Source organism: Myotis brandtii, unplaced genomic scaffold (assembly GCF_000412655.1).
Source record: "Myotis brandtii unplaced genomic scaffold, ASM41265v1 scaffold50, whole genome shotgun sequence".
NCBI classification, from domain to species: domain Eukaryota; kingdom Metazoa; phylum Chordata; class Mammalia; order Chiroptera; family Vespertilionidae; genus Myotis; species Myotis brandtii.
Genome location: NW_005369061.1, coordinates 458,692 through 476,889, shown reverse-complemented (window position 1 = coordinate 476,889; position 18,198 = coordinate 458,692). Strand labels below are relative to the sequence as shown.

Sequence of the window (18,198 nt, the reverse complement as noted above, 5' to 3'; positions counted from 1 at the left end):
CCTAGAAATGTTTCTGCTGGTGTCCTCAAAATGGAAGTTTTCTATATGGAAAGGGCAACTTGAAACTTTTACACTGTAATTTTCCCTTTTTATTCCCATCTAATATAGCCTAATCTTTTGAACAGAAATATCATATATAAAAATCTGTAGAACATGTGACCTGTCTACACTGTAGAATTTAAGAGAAAAAATTATCTTCCTCCATTACTTCCCATGAAATAGCTATTAACATTTGTTGGACATGTCCTTTAGTTTTCTATTAAATGATAAAATTTGCTTTAATATATACATTGCTATTTAAGTAGGGCATTTAACTCTCTTAAAATTGTAACATTTTGGTGAGTCATTCTGTCACCAAATTCTCACATTTATTTAGAAAGTCTCATTGAAATACTCAGTGTTCCTTAAAGAAACTGAAATCTGGACAAGTGGTTAGTGTAAAACTATTACTGTTTCTTCACCGTGGAACAAGGAATCTTTAAGAAACTCCGCAGTCTTTCCTTGCTTTCTATGGCTTGCCATTTATTCAGAATGAAGGCAGATTTGTTTGTAATTTTTACTTCCTTTAGGTTTGTCTAGTATTTCCTTATGATTACAGTTAGGTTGTTCATTTTTGGCAGGAATGTCATATAAGTGATGCTGCGTTCTTCTCATTGAATGTTATCAGAAATCTCATGAGAAGATGGTATTAGTCAGGCTCCTCCATTTTAAAGTTACTCTTCTTTTCCTTTGTAATTAATAATTATTTTGCAACTATATAAACATTCCATTTCTTGTCAAACTTTTTGTTTATTCATTCATAACAGTATATATTCAGTTTTTCCTATTTTATACAGTAAATTATAATCCAACACTATCATTATAATGCTCATATATTTTTATATTTAACCCATGGGAGTCCTTTCAAACTGTCTATGCCCTCCTCTCCTCTCTAATATTTTATTATAAAAAAATTTAAAACATACAGCAAAGCTGGAAGAATTTTGTGAGTATCTATATTTCTACTACCTAGATTTCTATCATTAACATTTTACTAAACTTTTTTATTATCTATCTATTCATCTCTCCATCTTTCTGTCCTTCCATCTACTTCTTATTTTTGATGCATTACACGTAAATTACAGACATCCATATACTCCTCCCTAAATACTTCAGCATGCATATCATTACTTAGAGTTCAATATATGCTAACAGTCTTTTTTTTCTTAACAAAGTGGTTTAGCAAAAGTGGACGTTAGTGGTTCATGTGATGGAAAAGTCCAGGGCTAGTTCAGGACACACCAGATTTGGGAGTTCAAATAATGACTTCAGGACAGGTATCTGCTTCTTTCTCTTTCTCTCTCTTTCAGTCTGGTCCTCTTCTCTTCTATGTGTTGACTCCACTTTCACACACTCTTTCCCCTCATGGTGATCAGGTTCAATCTCACATCCCAACAGGTTTATTCAAATTAAGTGAGAATAAGAAGGAAAATGTCCTCTTCCTAATAATTCAAGTAAAGAGTCTGGCATTAGTCTGGACTAACCCAACCACTCTGGTGAGGGGAATATGATGTCCTGACTGGCTTAGAGCTGAGATGCATGCTCCACCTCTAGGACCTCTTTCAAGTGGAACCTCACTCAAACATATGACCTGAGGTTGGAGTGGAGTAGTTTCCCCAAAGCAAAATCTGGGATACAATTGCTAGGAGAAAGATGAGTGGATGCTAAAGAGCAAAAATCATATAATAAGATGACTAAAAGAGGCAGTATTTGTTAACTGTCAAATAATTAATATAGTATGAATGTTATTATCTTTCAGGTGGAAGCCTTCTTGAATTTTAAAGAGGAAAGGTGCATACTCTATGACTTATTAATTTATAATAAATATCAAATAAACTTACACATGTGCACCAAGAGACATGTACAAAAATGCTCATAGCACTGTTCATAAGAGCAAAATATTAGAGACAACCTAAATGCCCACTGATAGAATAAATAAATTGATGATGGTATACTTACAAAATGACATATTATATAATAGGGAAAATGAGTAAGTCACAGCCACAGGAACAACATAGATGTATATGGTAGCATAATGTTGAATTAAAAAGCAAGCCCCAGAAAAGTACATATAGTATGATGTCCTTTTTCTAAAGTATACAAAAAGATAAAATGAAACCACATATGGTTAGAAGTACACGTGTGTGTGTGTGCGCGCGCACACACACACACACACACACACACAATAACACTATTGGGAAAAGAAAAGGAAGGAAAAGATAAAGCAAAAGCAAAATTTCAGAATACTAGTGCGGGGATGTGGATAGGCAGGTGGAACAATGGCAAGGGCATAAAAGAAGATGTAAGTTATTAGTAATGTTTAGGTTTGGTAGTAGATCATGATTGTATGCTAAAAAAATAAGAGATAGATGTGGGTGCAGAAGTGTGCAAGGCATAGTCAGGGATCATGAATAGAATGGGGATACTGAAATAAATAATTCCTATATGGTATTATGGGCAAATATTCTTGGAAAATGGACTGGATCCAAATATACTTTGAACCAAGAAATTGCATAATTGAAGTTGTGTTTTAATTTAATTTCATAAATATGTATTGAGCCTTACCATTGGTAATCCACTTATAAAGTGATTAATACTGGTTTAGTATTATGGAAGCAGGAATGGTGAGGACGATACATTGTCAATGACTAACAGGAGAGAGTTAAGTAGTCTATTGGAAATGGATGGGAAAAGGTAGGGTGGAATGAAAGTTGACCCTGGAATTTTGCCTAAGTGGTAGAATTAAATAAACAAAACAAAAACAGGAAAGATGACATAGGACTCATCTTGAGTTTATCATAGGAATTCACTGTAACATGTTTCGTTGGGCTTAGATGCCTTTAATATACCTGATTTTCCATTGGAGGAAGGGGCGACAGTTGTCAAGAGACTTCAGTTTGCTGTAAGAGGAGAATGAAAATTTCTTCCACAGGTAAATGAGCTTTTGATTAGTCCTTGGGTTTTGTGTTTATGTCTTTTAGCTAAATTACACATCCAATTTCCAAAGCCACACCCTGGTCAAGAAGTGAGGTTGTCTTCAAAACAGTTTCAGAAATACATAGAATTGGTTGTATCTGAACTCAGGGGCAATGAAGACCAGGTTCTGGAAAGCCTGGTGGAGTTTCTGATGACCACCTTAGAAAGAAGCCATTTTGAGGGTCTGAGGAACAGTGCCAGACGGAAGTGGCTGCACCAAATTCAACATGCTGCAGAAACAAGTGGGGTATCCCTGGAGCCAGTGTACACTGAGACCTTTAAGGCCCTCACACAGGTATGTTTTCTAAAATGATACATAAAAAGAAAAACTTCCTCACAGTAGGTGATATTCAATGGTTGTAAAGGAGGAGCACACTAAATTCTCTTAAAATTTGGTGGGTATTGCTATAGATGTTTTTTTTTCTCTCTCTCTCTCTTTAATACATTACAATGACCCAAAGCCTAGGGAAGATGCAACTGGAATGACTGCAGGTTGGCAAGGCAGACTCAGAGAGGAAACGCATAAAAGACAGAATTATGTCTTGGGATTTCTAATTTCATCTGTGCTGAGACTCAAATAAACCGAGAACAGAAAATAGACTGATATCAAAAAATACCAATAGGGAGATGTGGAAGGAGGTCAAACTATATCTCCCTTGCATGATGTTTTGAGAGTCAGTTCAAAAAGGAACTATTTAAAACAAAGTTATTATAAAATGGAATCCAACACCACACAATTTTTCGTAACACTGCCTAGAAACAAGCTGAGACTATTACAGAATCCTGTCACTTAAAACACATGACCATCATGGGCCACTGTCCACAGCTTTGCCACCCCCTCAAAACCTCCAGCTTGCTGCTCCTCCCAGATAGAAATGATAACATGGCTATCTTCTGCATATATCACAGATTCCTTTGATCCAGGGAACCTGTGTCATTCGGCTCAGCTAAATAGCAACACTCGATTATTGGAATCATGTCCTGAATGGCTGAAGTTTCCAATGTAGTTTGAAATGGTGTGACTAGGAACAGGAGACCAATCAAGAAAAAGAGCTATTATTCCAACTTGTTTCAGAGATCTACAGTATCCCAAGAGAAACCTCACTATATTTTTGTTACTCTATAGATTTTTATGTAGAAAAGGAGACATAAAGGCAGAAAAAAAGGCATGAAAAGTCAACCTAAATATATAGAAAGATGAGACAAATATCAAGGAATGTGTCTCTCATGTCCCCCAACTTATGGATGTGTTCAGTATATGTATTAACACATAATATTCTTGGTAACATAATAATATTTTAGGTATAGAGAATTTTCAGTTATTTCAATAGAAATAGTAACTGCATAAAGTCTGCAAAATGAGGCCCCAAAAATCCTTTCCTAAAATGACATAAATCAAATGTCATAGCCAATCTATGTTAAGAATTCCATCGGAGCCTTTTTCCACGTTCACATAATAGTAGATTAAGGTTAAGAAATGAGTAAAATGAAGCCATTTTCTTGCCCCAGCTCTCTAAAATAAATACTTTTAATGGAATACCAAACAATCTGACTATAGTTCAAAGGGATATAAGTTTTTAAAAATATGTATATTGGTTTGAGAGAGAGAGAGGAAGGGAGAGAGAAAAAAACACACATCGGTTTTGTTGTTCCACTTATTTATTCACTGGCTGATTCTTGCATGTGCACTGACCAGGGGTTGAACCCACAACCTTGGCATATCAGGACAACACTCTAACCCAAGCATGTCAAACTCGCAGCCAGAGGGCCGGCTGCAGGCCACGAGTTTGACATGCTTGCCTGAGCTACCTACCAGGGCCAAAGGGATCCAAGTAGTATTTTTATTTTATTTTATTTTTTATTGACTTCAGAGAGGAAGGGAGAGGGAGAAAGGGATGAGAGAGAATCATTGATCCGCTGCCTCCTGCATACCCCACACTGAGGACTGAGCCTGCAACCCGGGCATGTGCCCTGACTGGGAATTGAACCGTGACCACCTGGTTCATAAGTCAACGCTCAACCACTGAGCCACGCCAGCTGGGTGGGATCCAAGTTTTAACTGGGTAGGATCCAAGTTTTAAACCTCTAAATTTGAGTAGACTTTGAGATTTATTTATTTATTTACTTACTTACTTATTTTTAGTAAACCAGTCTAATTGGCATAAATTAAATCCATTACACTCACTAAAATTCAGGTTTGGGGGACAGCTGTGGAGTCAGTGTACACTTTTCTTCACTGCCCATGAATAGTAATATCTTAATGATTTATTCATGAAAATGAAATTATTGGGGTCAAAGGCACAAACTAGCTAATGAAGGAAGATGTGATTAAGAGAATTGCTATTGGCAAATACATCATCAGCAACATTTTGCCATAGGATGCTCAAGTCCATGGAAATAAGAAGATCAGTGCTCACATTTCCCTCTTAGAAGAAAACCGACTACTGCCTCATAGAGGGGCTGTTCTATTAAGGAATGTAGCTTGTACTTTAGATGATGCTCCATTTGTACTAAACAAAGTGCTCTACAGGGACATGAAGGGAATCAGGTAAGAATTTCTTGAAAAAGTTGATTTTACCCTCCTTTTTTAAAAATATGTTTTGGTTAATTTTTAGAGAGAGGAAGGGAGATGAATAGAGAGAGAGAAACATTGACGAGAGAGGAACATTATCATCCATCAGCTGGCTCCTGCATGCCCCCTACTGGGAATTGAGCCCACAACCTTGGCATGTGCCCTGACCAGGAATCGAACCAGGGACCTCTTGTTTCCTGGGTCGATGCTCAACTGCTGAGCCACACCAACCCGGCGATTTCACCCTTCTTTGAAAAAATAATTCCCTTTCTGAAATAAATTAGCATTGAAATCCTAGCTAGCTGCCCAAGAGAGAAATGCCTCAGGTCACCAATGCTTCTAGAGTGGAGATGATTGGTTTCCAGTCTCAGGTGATTTCACTTGATCATTTCTGGAGTTTACTTAGGCATTGATTGGCCATGTAGGGATTCTGCTTTACAATATCAGCTCAATTATTTCTGCCTGCTCTTTAAAGTATGTCTCCTGCCTCCTGATTATATATGTTTTCTCTGTTATGATCTAAGCTTGTTTTTTAAATCTTTCAAGTCAGACTCTCCAAACTGGTAATTTTATGAGTCCACTTCTCTGACATGTAATGCCAATGATTATGAATGGAGAGTTGATCTAGTTTCTACATGGTTTAACCTAAAGCTCCTCCTGTGCCTTTCTCTCATCCTCCTATTCCTATTCCTTAGCTTTACAGTAATAGATAAAGGGAAGCCAGTACATGTCCCTCAAGTTCAGCACCATGGGAACATTTTCTTCTGGAACGATTCCCGCAAGGAGAATGAGAAAAATGGATCATTCTTGGCTCTGCCTCTTCAGAATGCACATATGAGGATCTTCGGGGTCCTGGCTATTGACACACTAAGAGATCCCCAGAAAATAAACATCTTCTTGCCTCATGAGATCAGATTCTATCAGGTAAGTCAGAGAAGGATTCTTCCATAGCAATGGTAGGATGGCTTCTCCTTTTATACTTTTTACAAAGCAAAACCTGAAACTAGATGAGGGTAGAGCTATATATGTAGATAGGGTTGTCATATGGTTCCAGTTCCCTGTGTATATGTGTCAGTATTTTGAGAGGTTCCGCATTACACATGGAAGAACTGTCAGCTTCAGTTGCACAACTATGCTTCAGAATCTCTGGGAAGATTATTAATGTGTCCCATTGCGTTAATCACAGAAACAGAATTCTATACTGTAGAACCAAATTCCAACTATTAGACCATTAAGACCCACATAGTCAGAATGAACTTTTAGAAAGAACATATTTATGTTTTATTAATAGTGGAACCTAGAAATCCTTTGCTCTTTCTACAAATGGTGCTAAATATGATATGTGATCCCACAGCTCTTGATATCAGTATTATAATTTTTGAGGATAAAGAATGAAGAAAAATGCTTAAGTTTTAGGCACTTTTAAAACTATACAATAACTGGATCATTTCTACAAACATTTAAATTTATGAATGGAAATTGCAATGGAGGAAGATTGAAAGCCTTTATGGAGGCAATAGACATACTATAAAACCTTTATAGCGGCAATCGGGAACTTGCTCTGCCCTTATCATTTGTTTCCCTGTAAGCCCCTGGCTCCTCATATTTATTTACCATTATTTTAAAATTTCTCTTCCCACTTACTGGGTAACTGGAAAGTGGTAGAATCTTTTTTCTCTGGACATCTTTTAAAGAATAAGATTCATTCTCATCTGACATAATGATATGAAGATATTTAGAAGCAAAATGGAGGAGTATGGAGTTATCAGTAGGTGAACTAATACACAGCCTTGTTAGAGAACATGTCAAAATGAATTATAGATTCCCTAGACCTTGGAGGTAAAGGCTCCTGTATTATTACTTTAGATGCCTTGGGTCCTAATATAAAGTACACATATACATATTTTAAATCTATTTTTATCGATTTCAGAGAGAAGGGGGAGGGAGAGAGAGATAGAAACATCAATGATGAGAGAGAATCATTGATTAGATGCCTTCTGCACGCCCCACACTAGGGATCAAGCCCACAACCCAGGCATGTGCACTGACTGGGAATCATCCGTGACCTCGTTTCATGGATTGACACTCAACCACTGAGCCACACCATCTGGGCTACATATATTTTTGAAGACTTTGTGGTTCCTAGAGTTTCTTGACGACAAGACCACAGATGAGTACTAAGGACTTCCCATTGCTTCTCTATGGAACAGGATCATTTTGTGCCCATAAGGAGACTGTACATGTTGCAAACTTTGGAACCCAGCACATCCTGTTCTGCTGATCTGATGTCAGTAGCCATGTAAAGATACAGACATTAATATTGCATCAGATCAGGGCACTCCTACCCATCTGCCCAAGGCTGGCATTCATCTTGGCTTTTAAACATTTTTTCTCATTTCAAATTTTATTTTGTTCTTCTGACACTATTTTCTGATTGCACATATCACAAATTTCACTGGATGATTATCAGGAAACATAAGTTATGTGGATCTTATGGTAGATTTCTTTTTACACCTCTGACTTCTTGATGATTCTTTTTTTCATAGAAGCCAGAGCACTGCCTGTTGAGAAGTAATTTGTAGGAAATAGATTATCATTAGTGAAAAAGATAATCCAATGGATACATTACTAATTATTTTGCTATTTTAAAAAGAAAAGGCAATTAAAATATTCTGTCTCTACAGGGTGTTGCCAATGTCTTCAGCACTGCCTATCACTATGTCCACAGCCGGGAGCACATCCTGCACGTTGTGATCACTGGCATCAGCTGGCTCTACGACATCATACCAGACATTAACGCCATCTCTACATACTTCATTGAGCCTAGCCCAGAGCAGGTAGGCAAGGCTGGGCAGTGTTAGACCTTCCAAGGGCAACAGAGTTTCTAGATGTTATTGTCTTGCTGATATTTTAAAACCTTATTTAGTTAGCTATTAGGCTAACTGGGGACATAGTTCCCATGACACGCACTCAAACTGTCCACAGTTGAGTGGCAGGAATCCATCTCATACTGCCTTAGGCAAAAAGGGGAATTGCTTGACTCATGTGACCGAAATGAAGAAAGGATAGACATTAAGGTGTTTTCCAAGATGACCAGATCCAGGGATTCAATGCCATCAGGGCTCTCTCAGGTTCTTTCTCTCCCCAGTTCTCATGTTGCTTCCCTCTGCACTTTGGCTTTGTACTTCCAGCTAAAGATGGGCTTTTTCCACAAGGCAAAGCCAGCTGTTTAGTAGTTTGAAAAGAATCTTTCCTTTCTGTTCCAATTTGGAAAACCCAAGAAAGAAAACTCATTTTGACCTATCCTGAGATGTGCCTGGGATAGGGAACTTTTCTACAGTGCACTTGTAACATCAGAAAAATAATATAAACATGGCATTTTATCACAATTATTTTTAAAAATATGCTTTTGGATTTAAATAAGTCTCATATTTTGACATTTTTCTCTTGTGGAACACCTCATTCCTTAATGGTACTGAGTAAGTAAAATGTCACTGTACTTAAAACTAGAAATCATCTAAGCTTTTCTAATTTTTTCCTACTTATCTGTCCCCAAAAGCTTTAATGAGAATATGAAGTCTAATTGTTCTTCTCCATAATGAAATATCTTCCTCTTTTCAAGGGTTCAGACTATGTTTTACGCAATATGATGGTCACAGGGCCCCTAGGTCTAACAGAAATCCACAAAAATCCCCCTACCATCTTCAGGAAGACATGCATCTTCAGGTAGGAGAGGCATCTTCATGTCTGTTTTGTTTACTTGCCAGAGCACACAGCCGGGTGTGATAGATCTGAAAGCACAGCTTTTGCCTCCTATTAGTATACTGTGACTCTCATTCTGATTGGATTTTAGAGACAATCTCCTGACTGCATGGGTCATATGAACTCCTTTCCCCCTCAAGTCCTTTTTAAAACAAATCTCATTGGTGTTTTATATTAAAATTGCATGTTGTTAAGCATGATCGTCTTTTATTTTCTATGATTTTCTTGTAAACAAGGAATTAAATAAAACCCACTATGATTATGACAAATACATCTACACCACTTATCAAAATTCCTCATTTTAATATTAGCCAGCTTGTGAACAAGTATATTTTATTTAAAGAAGACAGGCTGGACAAAAGAGGACAGGAGTCAAAGAATGTTATCTTCAATAAATACCCAGTTCCGGGTTACTTCAACTGCCTCTCACCTGTGGAATACAGGAACACTATTAAACTGTGGACAGATGCAAAACATCTTTACTGAGAACACTCCTATTGCAAGAGGGGGCTGACTGCTTCTTGGGGAGGGTCAGTGTAGCTGAGTAGTCAATAACCTATCTTAGCCTGAAGGCTAAGTTGATATTTAAGTACCTATTTAATTAAATTTTAGTACCAGAATGTTCATTAAGTTAGAAACTCTTCTTCTATTATTATTTCTATTTCTATTCACATAATTATTCCTTGTGGTGTTCAAGAGTTTTAGGGGAGTCTTTGTAACACGCAGACTCATTTAATGATGCATCAGTTTAGCATGATGCATTACTATTGTTATAAAGTCACACAGTGGTGGGAGTAGCAAAAGACAGAATCTTACCTGTCATTATAGGATTGGTATTATAAACTGTAAATGTGCTTCTTTTTTTTTTTTTTTTTTTGAGGCAATGCAAAGCACCAACATTTTTACAAATACCTCAAAAGAATGACATCCCAATGTAGATGGGGAAAGAGGAAAGGAGATAAAAAGAGATGTGTCCATACCTCACTATGCCACTGCATTTCTGTGAAAACCTCTGGTCTCTCACTGAAGCAGATGCTGTTGATGCCCAGCCCAGATCCCCCATGTATCTTTTGCCAGCTGCTGCAAGTGCTACTGCTAATGACTCCCACTGTAGCTTTCTCAGGAGGAGTGCCCTTGAGAAATGGGAGCTTCTCACCAGGAGGTGCCTACCAGTTATGTAAACACTCTTCCCCACCCACAGAGCAACTCAGAGCCAACCACTGACAAAGACCTCTTCCTTGCATCCAGGTGGGACAGACGTTGACAGTTTGCTTCCCAGAGCTCCCCTTGGGATCAGGCTGAGGTTAGACTTTACCTGAAATCACATTCTTATGTAGCTTTTCCCCCTTCCCTCTCCTGCTTTCCTTAGACCCTCACAGGTTTTTCCTGAGAGCATTCCCTGAATAAATCATTTCCCTGTCTCGGGTGCTGCTTCTAGAGAACCTAACACGCATCATTCCTTCAGGCATTCCTCCAATACTTCCTGGACAACATGTAAACAAACAAAAAATGAATACTTTTCAGATAAGTGTAAGTCCAGCAAAGACAATAAAGCAGAATAACATGAGGGAGCGTGACTCAGGCGCTACTACTTTAGATTACACGGGTAGGGAAGGCTTCTCTAAGAGGAGATGAGTGAGTGAGCTGAGGGAGAGCTCTGTGAAATCAAGAGATGAAGTGGTCCAGGCAGATGAAGTAGCAACAAGAGCTGGTGGGCTGAAGTGTAGTAGGCATAAAAGAGAGTGATTCAGTATGTTTGGGTGGAATGTTATGAACAGGCTGATCTTCGATACCCTTATGCTTATTTGGTTTTGATTTCAGGGATTTCCTTTTTAAGTGTATAGACAGTTCAGAAGTTCTTTTGGCCTCTGTCTGTGGAGAAAACCACATCGCAATTCCACTTCGTGAGAGAACAGGAGAGGCTCTGGGGGCTCTCGATTTTAACATTGGCAAGAGGAAGATGTTGTTTTATCGAGAATTTAAAGATCTACAGAAAATGGTGAAGGTGACCCAAGCTGCCTGCTATGAAATACTGGACGAGTTATCTGGAGAAAAAGAGAAGAATCGTGTCTTAGGTATTGTGAATGTGGTGACAGTCTAAATTTATGGGTTTAATTAGTTTTGGGGAAATCACAGGCAATGCAATGAAGGATGTTTTCTAAAATGAGTTGTTGCAATATACAGATTTTCCTCATGAAAGGAATCCCCTCATGCAGTCTTGGACTGATGAGTATGAGCTATAAATTAGAGTAAAGGGTAAGGAATTGCATTTTCTTGGCTAGAATCACATGATTTTAGAATTAGAAAGCCTCCTAAAGGCAATATAGAACTGGCATTTATTAAATGCCCCATCATATACCAAGCACTTTAAATATGCTATTTCAATTAGTCCTGACCATAACTCTATGAGGTGAATGGTGATGCCTCATCTTATAGGTGAGAAAGGCAAAGTTTAAAGAAACAAAACAACTTGCACCAAATCACAGTTAGCAAGTGGTGGAGACTGGATTTACACTCAAGTTTGAGTGCTCTTTCCACTATATTACATAGCGTTAAGTCATCAGAGCATCTGATTTTACAGATAAAGAAGCTAAAGCCATAGTTATTGGCCTATTGAGATTTTTAGATTCTTCCTGATTGAGTTTTGGAAGCTTGTATTTTTCTAAGAATATGTCTATTTCATCTAGGTTGTCCAGTTTGTTGGAGTAGAGTTGTTCGTAGTATTTTTTTTACAATCTTTTGTATTTCTGTGGGGTTGGTTGTTACTTTACCTCTTTCATTTCTGATTTTGTTTTTTTGGTTCCTCTCTGTTTCTTGGTGAGCCTGACTAGGGGTTCATCAATCTTGTTTATCCTTTCAAAGGACCAGCTCTTGGTTGTATATTGATCTTTCGTATTGTTTTTTTTTTTGGGGGGGGGGGTCTCTACGTTGTTGATTTCCGCTCTGATCTTTGTTATTTCCTTCTTCCTGCTTACTCTGGGCTTTTCTTATTGCTCTCTTTCAAATTCTTTAAGTTGTAGGGTTAGATAATTTATTACCATTTTTTCGTGTTTTTTTGAGGTAGGCCTGTAGAGCTATGAACTTTCCTCTCAGATCTGCTTTCACTTTGTACCATAGATTTTGGATTGTTGTCTTTTCATTGTCATTTGTTACCAGGATGCTTTTTATTTCTTCTTTGATCTCTTTTGTAATGGTAACCCAATCACTGTTTAATAGCATGCTATTTAGCCTCCAAATGTTTAATTTTTTTTCATTGTCTTATTTTGTAGTTGATTTCTAATTATATGCCATTATGATCTGAGAAGATGCTTTATATGATTTCTATCTTCTTGAATTTGAAGAGACTTTGCCTATGTCCTAAGTCCTAATATGTGGTCTATCTTTGAAAATGTCCCATGTGCACTTGAGAAGACTGTATATTCTGTAGCTTTGGGGTGAAATGTTCTGAAGATGTCAATTAATTCCATCTGATCTAGTGAGTCATTTAGGATTGCTGTTTCTTTGCTGATTTTTTGTTTAGAGGATTTATCCAGTGGTGTCAATGGGATAGTAAAGTCCCCTACTATGACTGTATTGGTGTCGGTCTCTTCCTTGATACCTTCCAGAAGTGTTTTTATGTATTTGGGTGCTCCTGTATTGGGTGCATATATGTTTACTAGAGTTATATCCTCTTGTTGAATTTCTGCCTTTAGTATTATGAAGTCGTCCTCCTTATCTCTTGTTATGGCCTTCACTTTGAGGTCTATTTTGTCAGATATAAGTATTGTTACCCCAGCTTTTCTTCCATTTCCATTTGCCTGAAAAACTTTTTTCCATCCCTTCACTGTCTGTCTGTGTGAGTCCTTTGTTCTGAGGTGGGTCTCTTGTACACAGCAAATATATGGGTCATGTTTTCTTATCCATTCAGTACTCTATGTCTTTTGATTGGAGCATTTAACCCATTTACATTTAAGGCTATAATTGATAGGTACTTGTCGCCATTTTTATTCTTTACACCTGTGTTCCTTCTTCCCTTTCTATTTCTTCTTTTTACAGAAGTCCCTTTAGCATTTCTTGCATTGCTGGCTTGGTGATAATAAACTCCCTTAGCCCTTTTTTGTCTGTGAAGCTCCTGATTTTACCTTCAATTTTGAATGATAGCCTTGTTGGGTATAGTATTCTTGGATTTATTCCCTTGCTTTGCATAACTTTGTATATTTAATTCCATTTCGTTCTGGCCTGATTATATCAACTCATTTAAAGTCCACACTCACCAGAGAAGTAGGAATCAATCTCATTCTCACAAAAAAGGAAGAGGGGGTTCAGAGAGACAAAAGAATAAGGGGGAGAGTAGATATTCAAACTAAGATCTAATGTCAAAACACGAGTTTCCTTTCACCTTTCCTCAAAGCCTCTTCCTGTGCATTTTACCAGGTGTAGTTTCATTTCTGCCTTTTGATTTCATGACTAGAAAAACTAAGATTGTTTAAAACTGTAAGATATGATCTTTTTTCTAAAAGAAGTTTATTATATTATGCTCAGAATCCTCTGAAAAATATAATGTATGTATAAACAACCATGTAGGATATAATTCTGTTATTCCAGAGATTGAAAATGCAGGAGAAGTCCAGCAGGCAGGAGTTCTCTTCTTCCGAATCATGCTGCAAGAGCTGCAGAAAAGCCTTCGGCAGCTTACCTCCATGGACTTTGTATCACTGTTGCTCTATGATTACCGTTCTGCAATACAGTCAAATAAATCTCTGACAGCCAGCCAGTTACACGAGTTGGAAGCCAATGCAAAACTAGTACCTGAAATCCTGACAGCGGTTATCTTGTTCATTCATCCAGAGTTGGAATCATCACATGAATTAGAAATTTGGGATAAATGTAAACTGGTAAGTTCTTTTTAAGTATTCTTTTTATTGAAAAAATAACCCACACAAGTTTAGGCATGCAAATCATAATTGCACGAATCATAAGTGTACAAATGCAAGGATTTTTACACAATGAACATTTATAACCACCTAAATTAAGAAACAGATCCTAGGGGCATCTCAAAAGCTCTCCTTTGTACTCTCTCCCATGACTCCCTCTCCCCCCACATACACACACCTAGGGTGACCAGAAGTCTGACTTCTAAACCATACGTTGGTTTTGCCTGTTTTATAATTTATATAAATGAAATTATACAAACTGGTGAATTGGGTACTCTAGTTCCACTCGTTGGTGATCCCATAATTTTTGTTCTTTATTCACAGTACTTTAACAAACACTTAGTTGACAGTATTTGTGCCTTTGATCCAACTGAGAAGAATGTAAAAGTTAATTTAAAGCTCATTGGTAACTATCTCAAAGGTAAATTTCTAATTATGGTCTAAATTGTACTAACAACAATAAAACACAGCTGCAAGAGATATCTGAATAAAGCAAGTAGCTCACAAATTCAATTTTTAGAAAAAATAGTTCTGAATATAGTCTCCTAAAAGGAGGGACACTGGCTATAATCTATGCATTCCCCAAAGTGACTGCCTCTGCCACCCACATGAGAATTCAGAAGCACACCTGTCTCCCACTCACTTTTTGGAGGAGAATCAGCAGGAATCTAGAGCAGTGAGGCTCCCAGGCTGGAGAAGGTGATGAGCTCTTTGGCCATGGAGAATTGGCCACATGTAAGAGTAAATACTGGTATACAGAGGCAGGCAAAAGTAGGTCTACAGTTGTTCATATGGAAAATACAATAATTACAATAACAATACAAGAATAAACTCTGCTTTTTGTACTCACAACTGTAAACCTACTTTTGCCCCATGCTGTACATATGCAAGCACACATTCCTCCATGGGTGCGCATTACCCGAATGGAGACCTCAGGTTACTTATGTGAATGGAACAGTAAGGAATAAATTTAAGGTTTGTTCCTTTTTGTTACTCATGAAAAACTAGTATTAGTTGGGAAAACGACTCTGTAGAAATTGTTCAGTAAACCTGTCCCTCCCTTTCCTCTTCTCCTCACCTACTTTCTGTGGAAATTCTAGATCAAGTCAGAAGGGTTTCTGCACTTCTGTGATTCCTGTATTAGGCCGAGAGACTCAGAACCAGAGAGATTCCTAGGGCGAGAGGAATGAAAAGGCAACTCAGAGGAAGACAACCACAATCCTCAGGGTGTCTGTGGCAGTGGACGCATAAAGTACAGGGGGAGCACATAGCAGTGAGCTGGGGCGCATGTTTGAGAAAGGAGTTGTCTAGCATAGGAAGACGAGATACTCCCAGAAGTTTGGGAGTGCTAGAAAATAAAAGAAAACACAAGAGTTAAATAAAAGTTACCATGAATTAGTGGGGATTATGAGCGACATGAGTAAAGATTAGAATTCGTATTAGGAAGGGCCTCATGGGTCTGGGCTGATTCAGGAGAGCCTCTGGATTCATAGGTGTTACAGGTCTCACTTCTTCTAAGGAAGTGATTCAAGGGAAACAATAACAGTAGCAACAACAAAATGAATACTTGTTCATCGTATACGTGCATAAACTAGGTCCACATTTGTTCACCGTTCACTGGGGACTTAACAATCCCGAAGAAATGTTTTCTATGTCAGTGCCTCGTTGGTGCTCTTCCCTTTGGAGTAGATTCAGTTCCCGTTCGTGAGCCCCAGGACCCCCTGCCCTCCATGTGTGACCAGTTTGTCAAATTGACTTTCTCCTTGAGCCCTTAACCACTTTGGTCCCATCCATATTGCCAGAGTCTTGGCCTAGATCCAGACCCTGCTGCCCGGGTCACTTGTGTCCTCTCAGACTGATGCTCCCTTTCTTGGGTGAGGACTCAGGCTCCCATCACTGTCAAATCCAGTCCCTCTGTGAGATGGGATCTGGAAATGAGGAGCAGGCCCCTCCGCTCTCTAGGAATTGGCTCTCAGCCCTTAATAAGCCTATTCCCAGACAAAGGCATCTTCTGTGGAATTGTACCAATGTTTCAAGGGACTCTCTTAAGGCCCACCTCTGATTTGCATGTCTTATATAACCCCTTTGTTTCAGAAAACATGCTAATTTCCGTTTGCTCTGCTTGCTGCCACTTTGACCTGTGCTAGCTAATTCCGGAGCACCCTTGATCTCCAATGATCCCCACCACTTTCTCTTTTCCAACAGTGTCCTCAGGTGGCAGGAATACTAACAATGCTGGATTCAACCAGAAACCAATATTCCCTAGGCTACCCTACCACCAACACCAAGCCTTCAGCATTATCATAGCCTCTGCAGCAATCAAGACAGTTCATCGGCCACCCAGATACCAACCCTCTCTCCTTCAGATGCAACTGTATTCTAAGCTCCCCATTTGGGGAAAGGAAGCAGAACTCTTTGGGGCCCCTTTCTCTTTGTGCCAGAAAGAAAGGAGTCTTCTGGCATCGGATTCTGTTGCTCAAAGTTTATTGAACCTTCTAGCAGCATTAAGTAAGGCACCTACTCAACGACCCCACCCGGCATGAAATGCTACCAATAATATTTGTAGATCTTCTCTGGATGGGGAGGGACTGTTAGCATAGCTCCTAACCCACCAAGCCTTCCAAACTAATGATTTTGCCAGGATGACAGAATTAGGGCTGATGATGTACCCACACTTTCTTAGGGCTTCTGCTGTCAACTCTTACTTTTATTAAGAGAATGACATAACATTCTTAAACTAATTTGATATATGTATACGTGCATAAACTAGGTCTACATTTGTTCACTGTATATGTATATATTGTAAAATGATCACCACAATAGGTTTAGTTAACATCCAGCACCATACATCGGTATCATATTTTCTTACAATGAGAACTTTTCAGATCTACTATTGTTTTGACAACTTTCATACACAATGCAGTATTGTTAACTGTAATCACAAGGCTACACATTACACACCCAGAATTTATTTGTTATAACTAGAAGTTTGTACCTGTTGACCACCTTCGTCTATTTCCCCCACACCCTCAACCCCCACCTCTGCCGACTAACAATCTGTTCTGTTTCTATGAGTTCCGCTTTTTTAGATTCCACATATAAGTGAGATTATACAGTATGTCTCTGTCTGACTTATTTTACTTAGCATAATGCTCTCAAGGGCATTTGCCATGTTGTAGCAAATGGCAGGGTTTTCTCTTTTTATAGTTGAATAATATTCCATTACCTATGCCACATTTTCTTTATTCATCTGTTAATGAACATTGTTTATACGTCTTCTCTATTGTAATGCTGCAGTGAACAAAGGAATGCAGATATGTCAAGATAGTGATTTCATTTCCTTCAACTGTATACCAGAAGAGGGGAATTGCTTAACCATATGGAAATTCTACTTCTAATGTTTTGAGGAAACTCCATACTGTCTTCCAAAGTGTCTATATCAATTTACATTCCCACCAACAGTGCACAAGGGTTCTCCTTTCTTCACATCCTTGCCAACACTGATTTCTTGTCCTTTTTATGATAACCATTCTAACAGGTACAATGTGATATCTCATTGTGATTTGGGTTTGCATTTCTAGAAAGGGGTATTTTGTTTTCTGGTGGAATTCCAAGCAGCTGTGTCACCTCTAGATGAGGCAGTCGTCTATGAAGGAGCAGCTTTGTTCAGTATGCTTATCCTCTCAAGTCTGTACCATTGTATGAGAATGTTACTGACATACTTCCCTGTGGGGGACCCAGTGACTCCACTGGCCACTCCGACAGCTATACATGCAGTAGCATATCAATAACCTGCTACCCTCTGCCTAAAGTACTCCCAGTAGTTGGCCTCTCCTACCTAAAGACCCATGACCTGACTATCTTCTCAAGAATCTGTTCTCCCCACTCCACTTTCGACCTCTGTGGCCAGCCTGGCCTAGTCTTTCTGTAAGGTGC

The 18,198-nt window shown here is 38.5% G+C and overlaps 1 protein-coding gene across 1 annotated transcript in view; it reads left to right on the top strand.

Annotated features, from left to right (window-relative positions):
* EFCAB5 (EF-hand calcium binding domain 5) overlaps positions 1-18,198 on the top strand; it is a 72,704-nt gene that overhangs the window by 46,296 nt on the left and 8,210 nt on the right. The window contains 8 exon segments of the mRNA XM_005876919.2: positions 3,021-3,310; positions 5,394-5,563; positions 6,283-6,511; positions 8,272-8,424; positions 9,210-9,313; positions 11,171-11,424; positions 13,934-14,223; positions 14,587-14,683. Coding sequence (XP_005876981.2) covers positions 3,021-3,310; positions 5,394-5,563; positions 6,283-6,511; positions 8,272-8,424; positions 9,210-9,313; positions 11,171-11,424; positions 13,934-14,223; positions 14,587-14,683 — 1,587 coding nt within the window.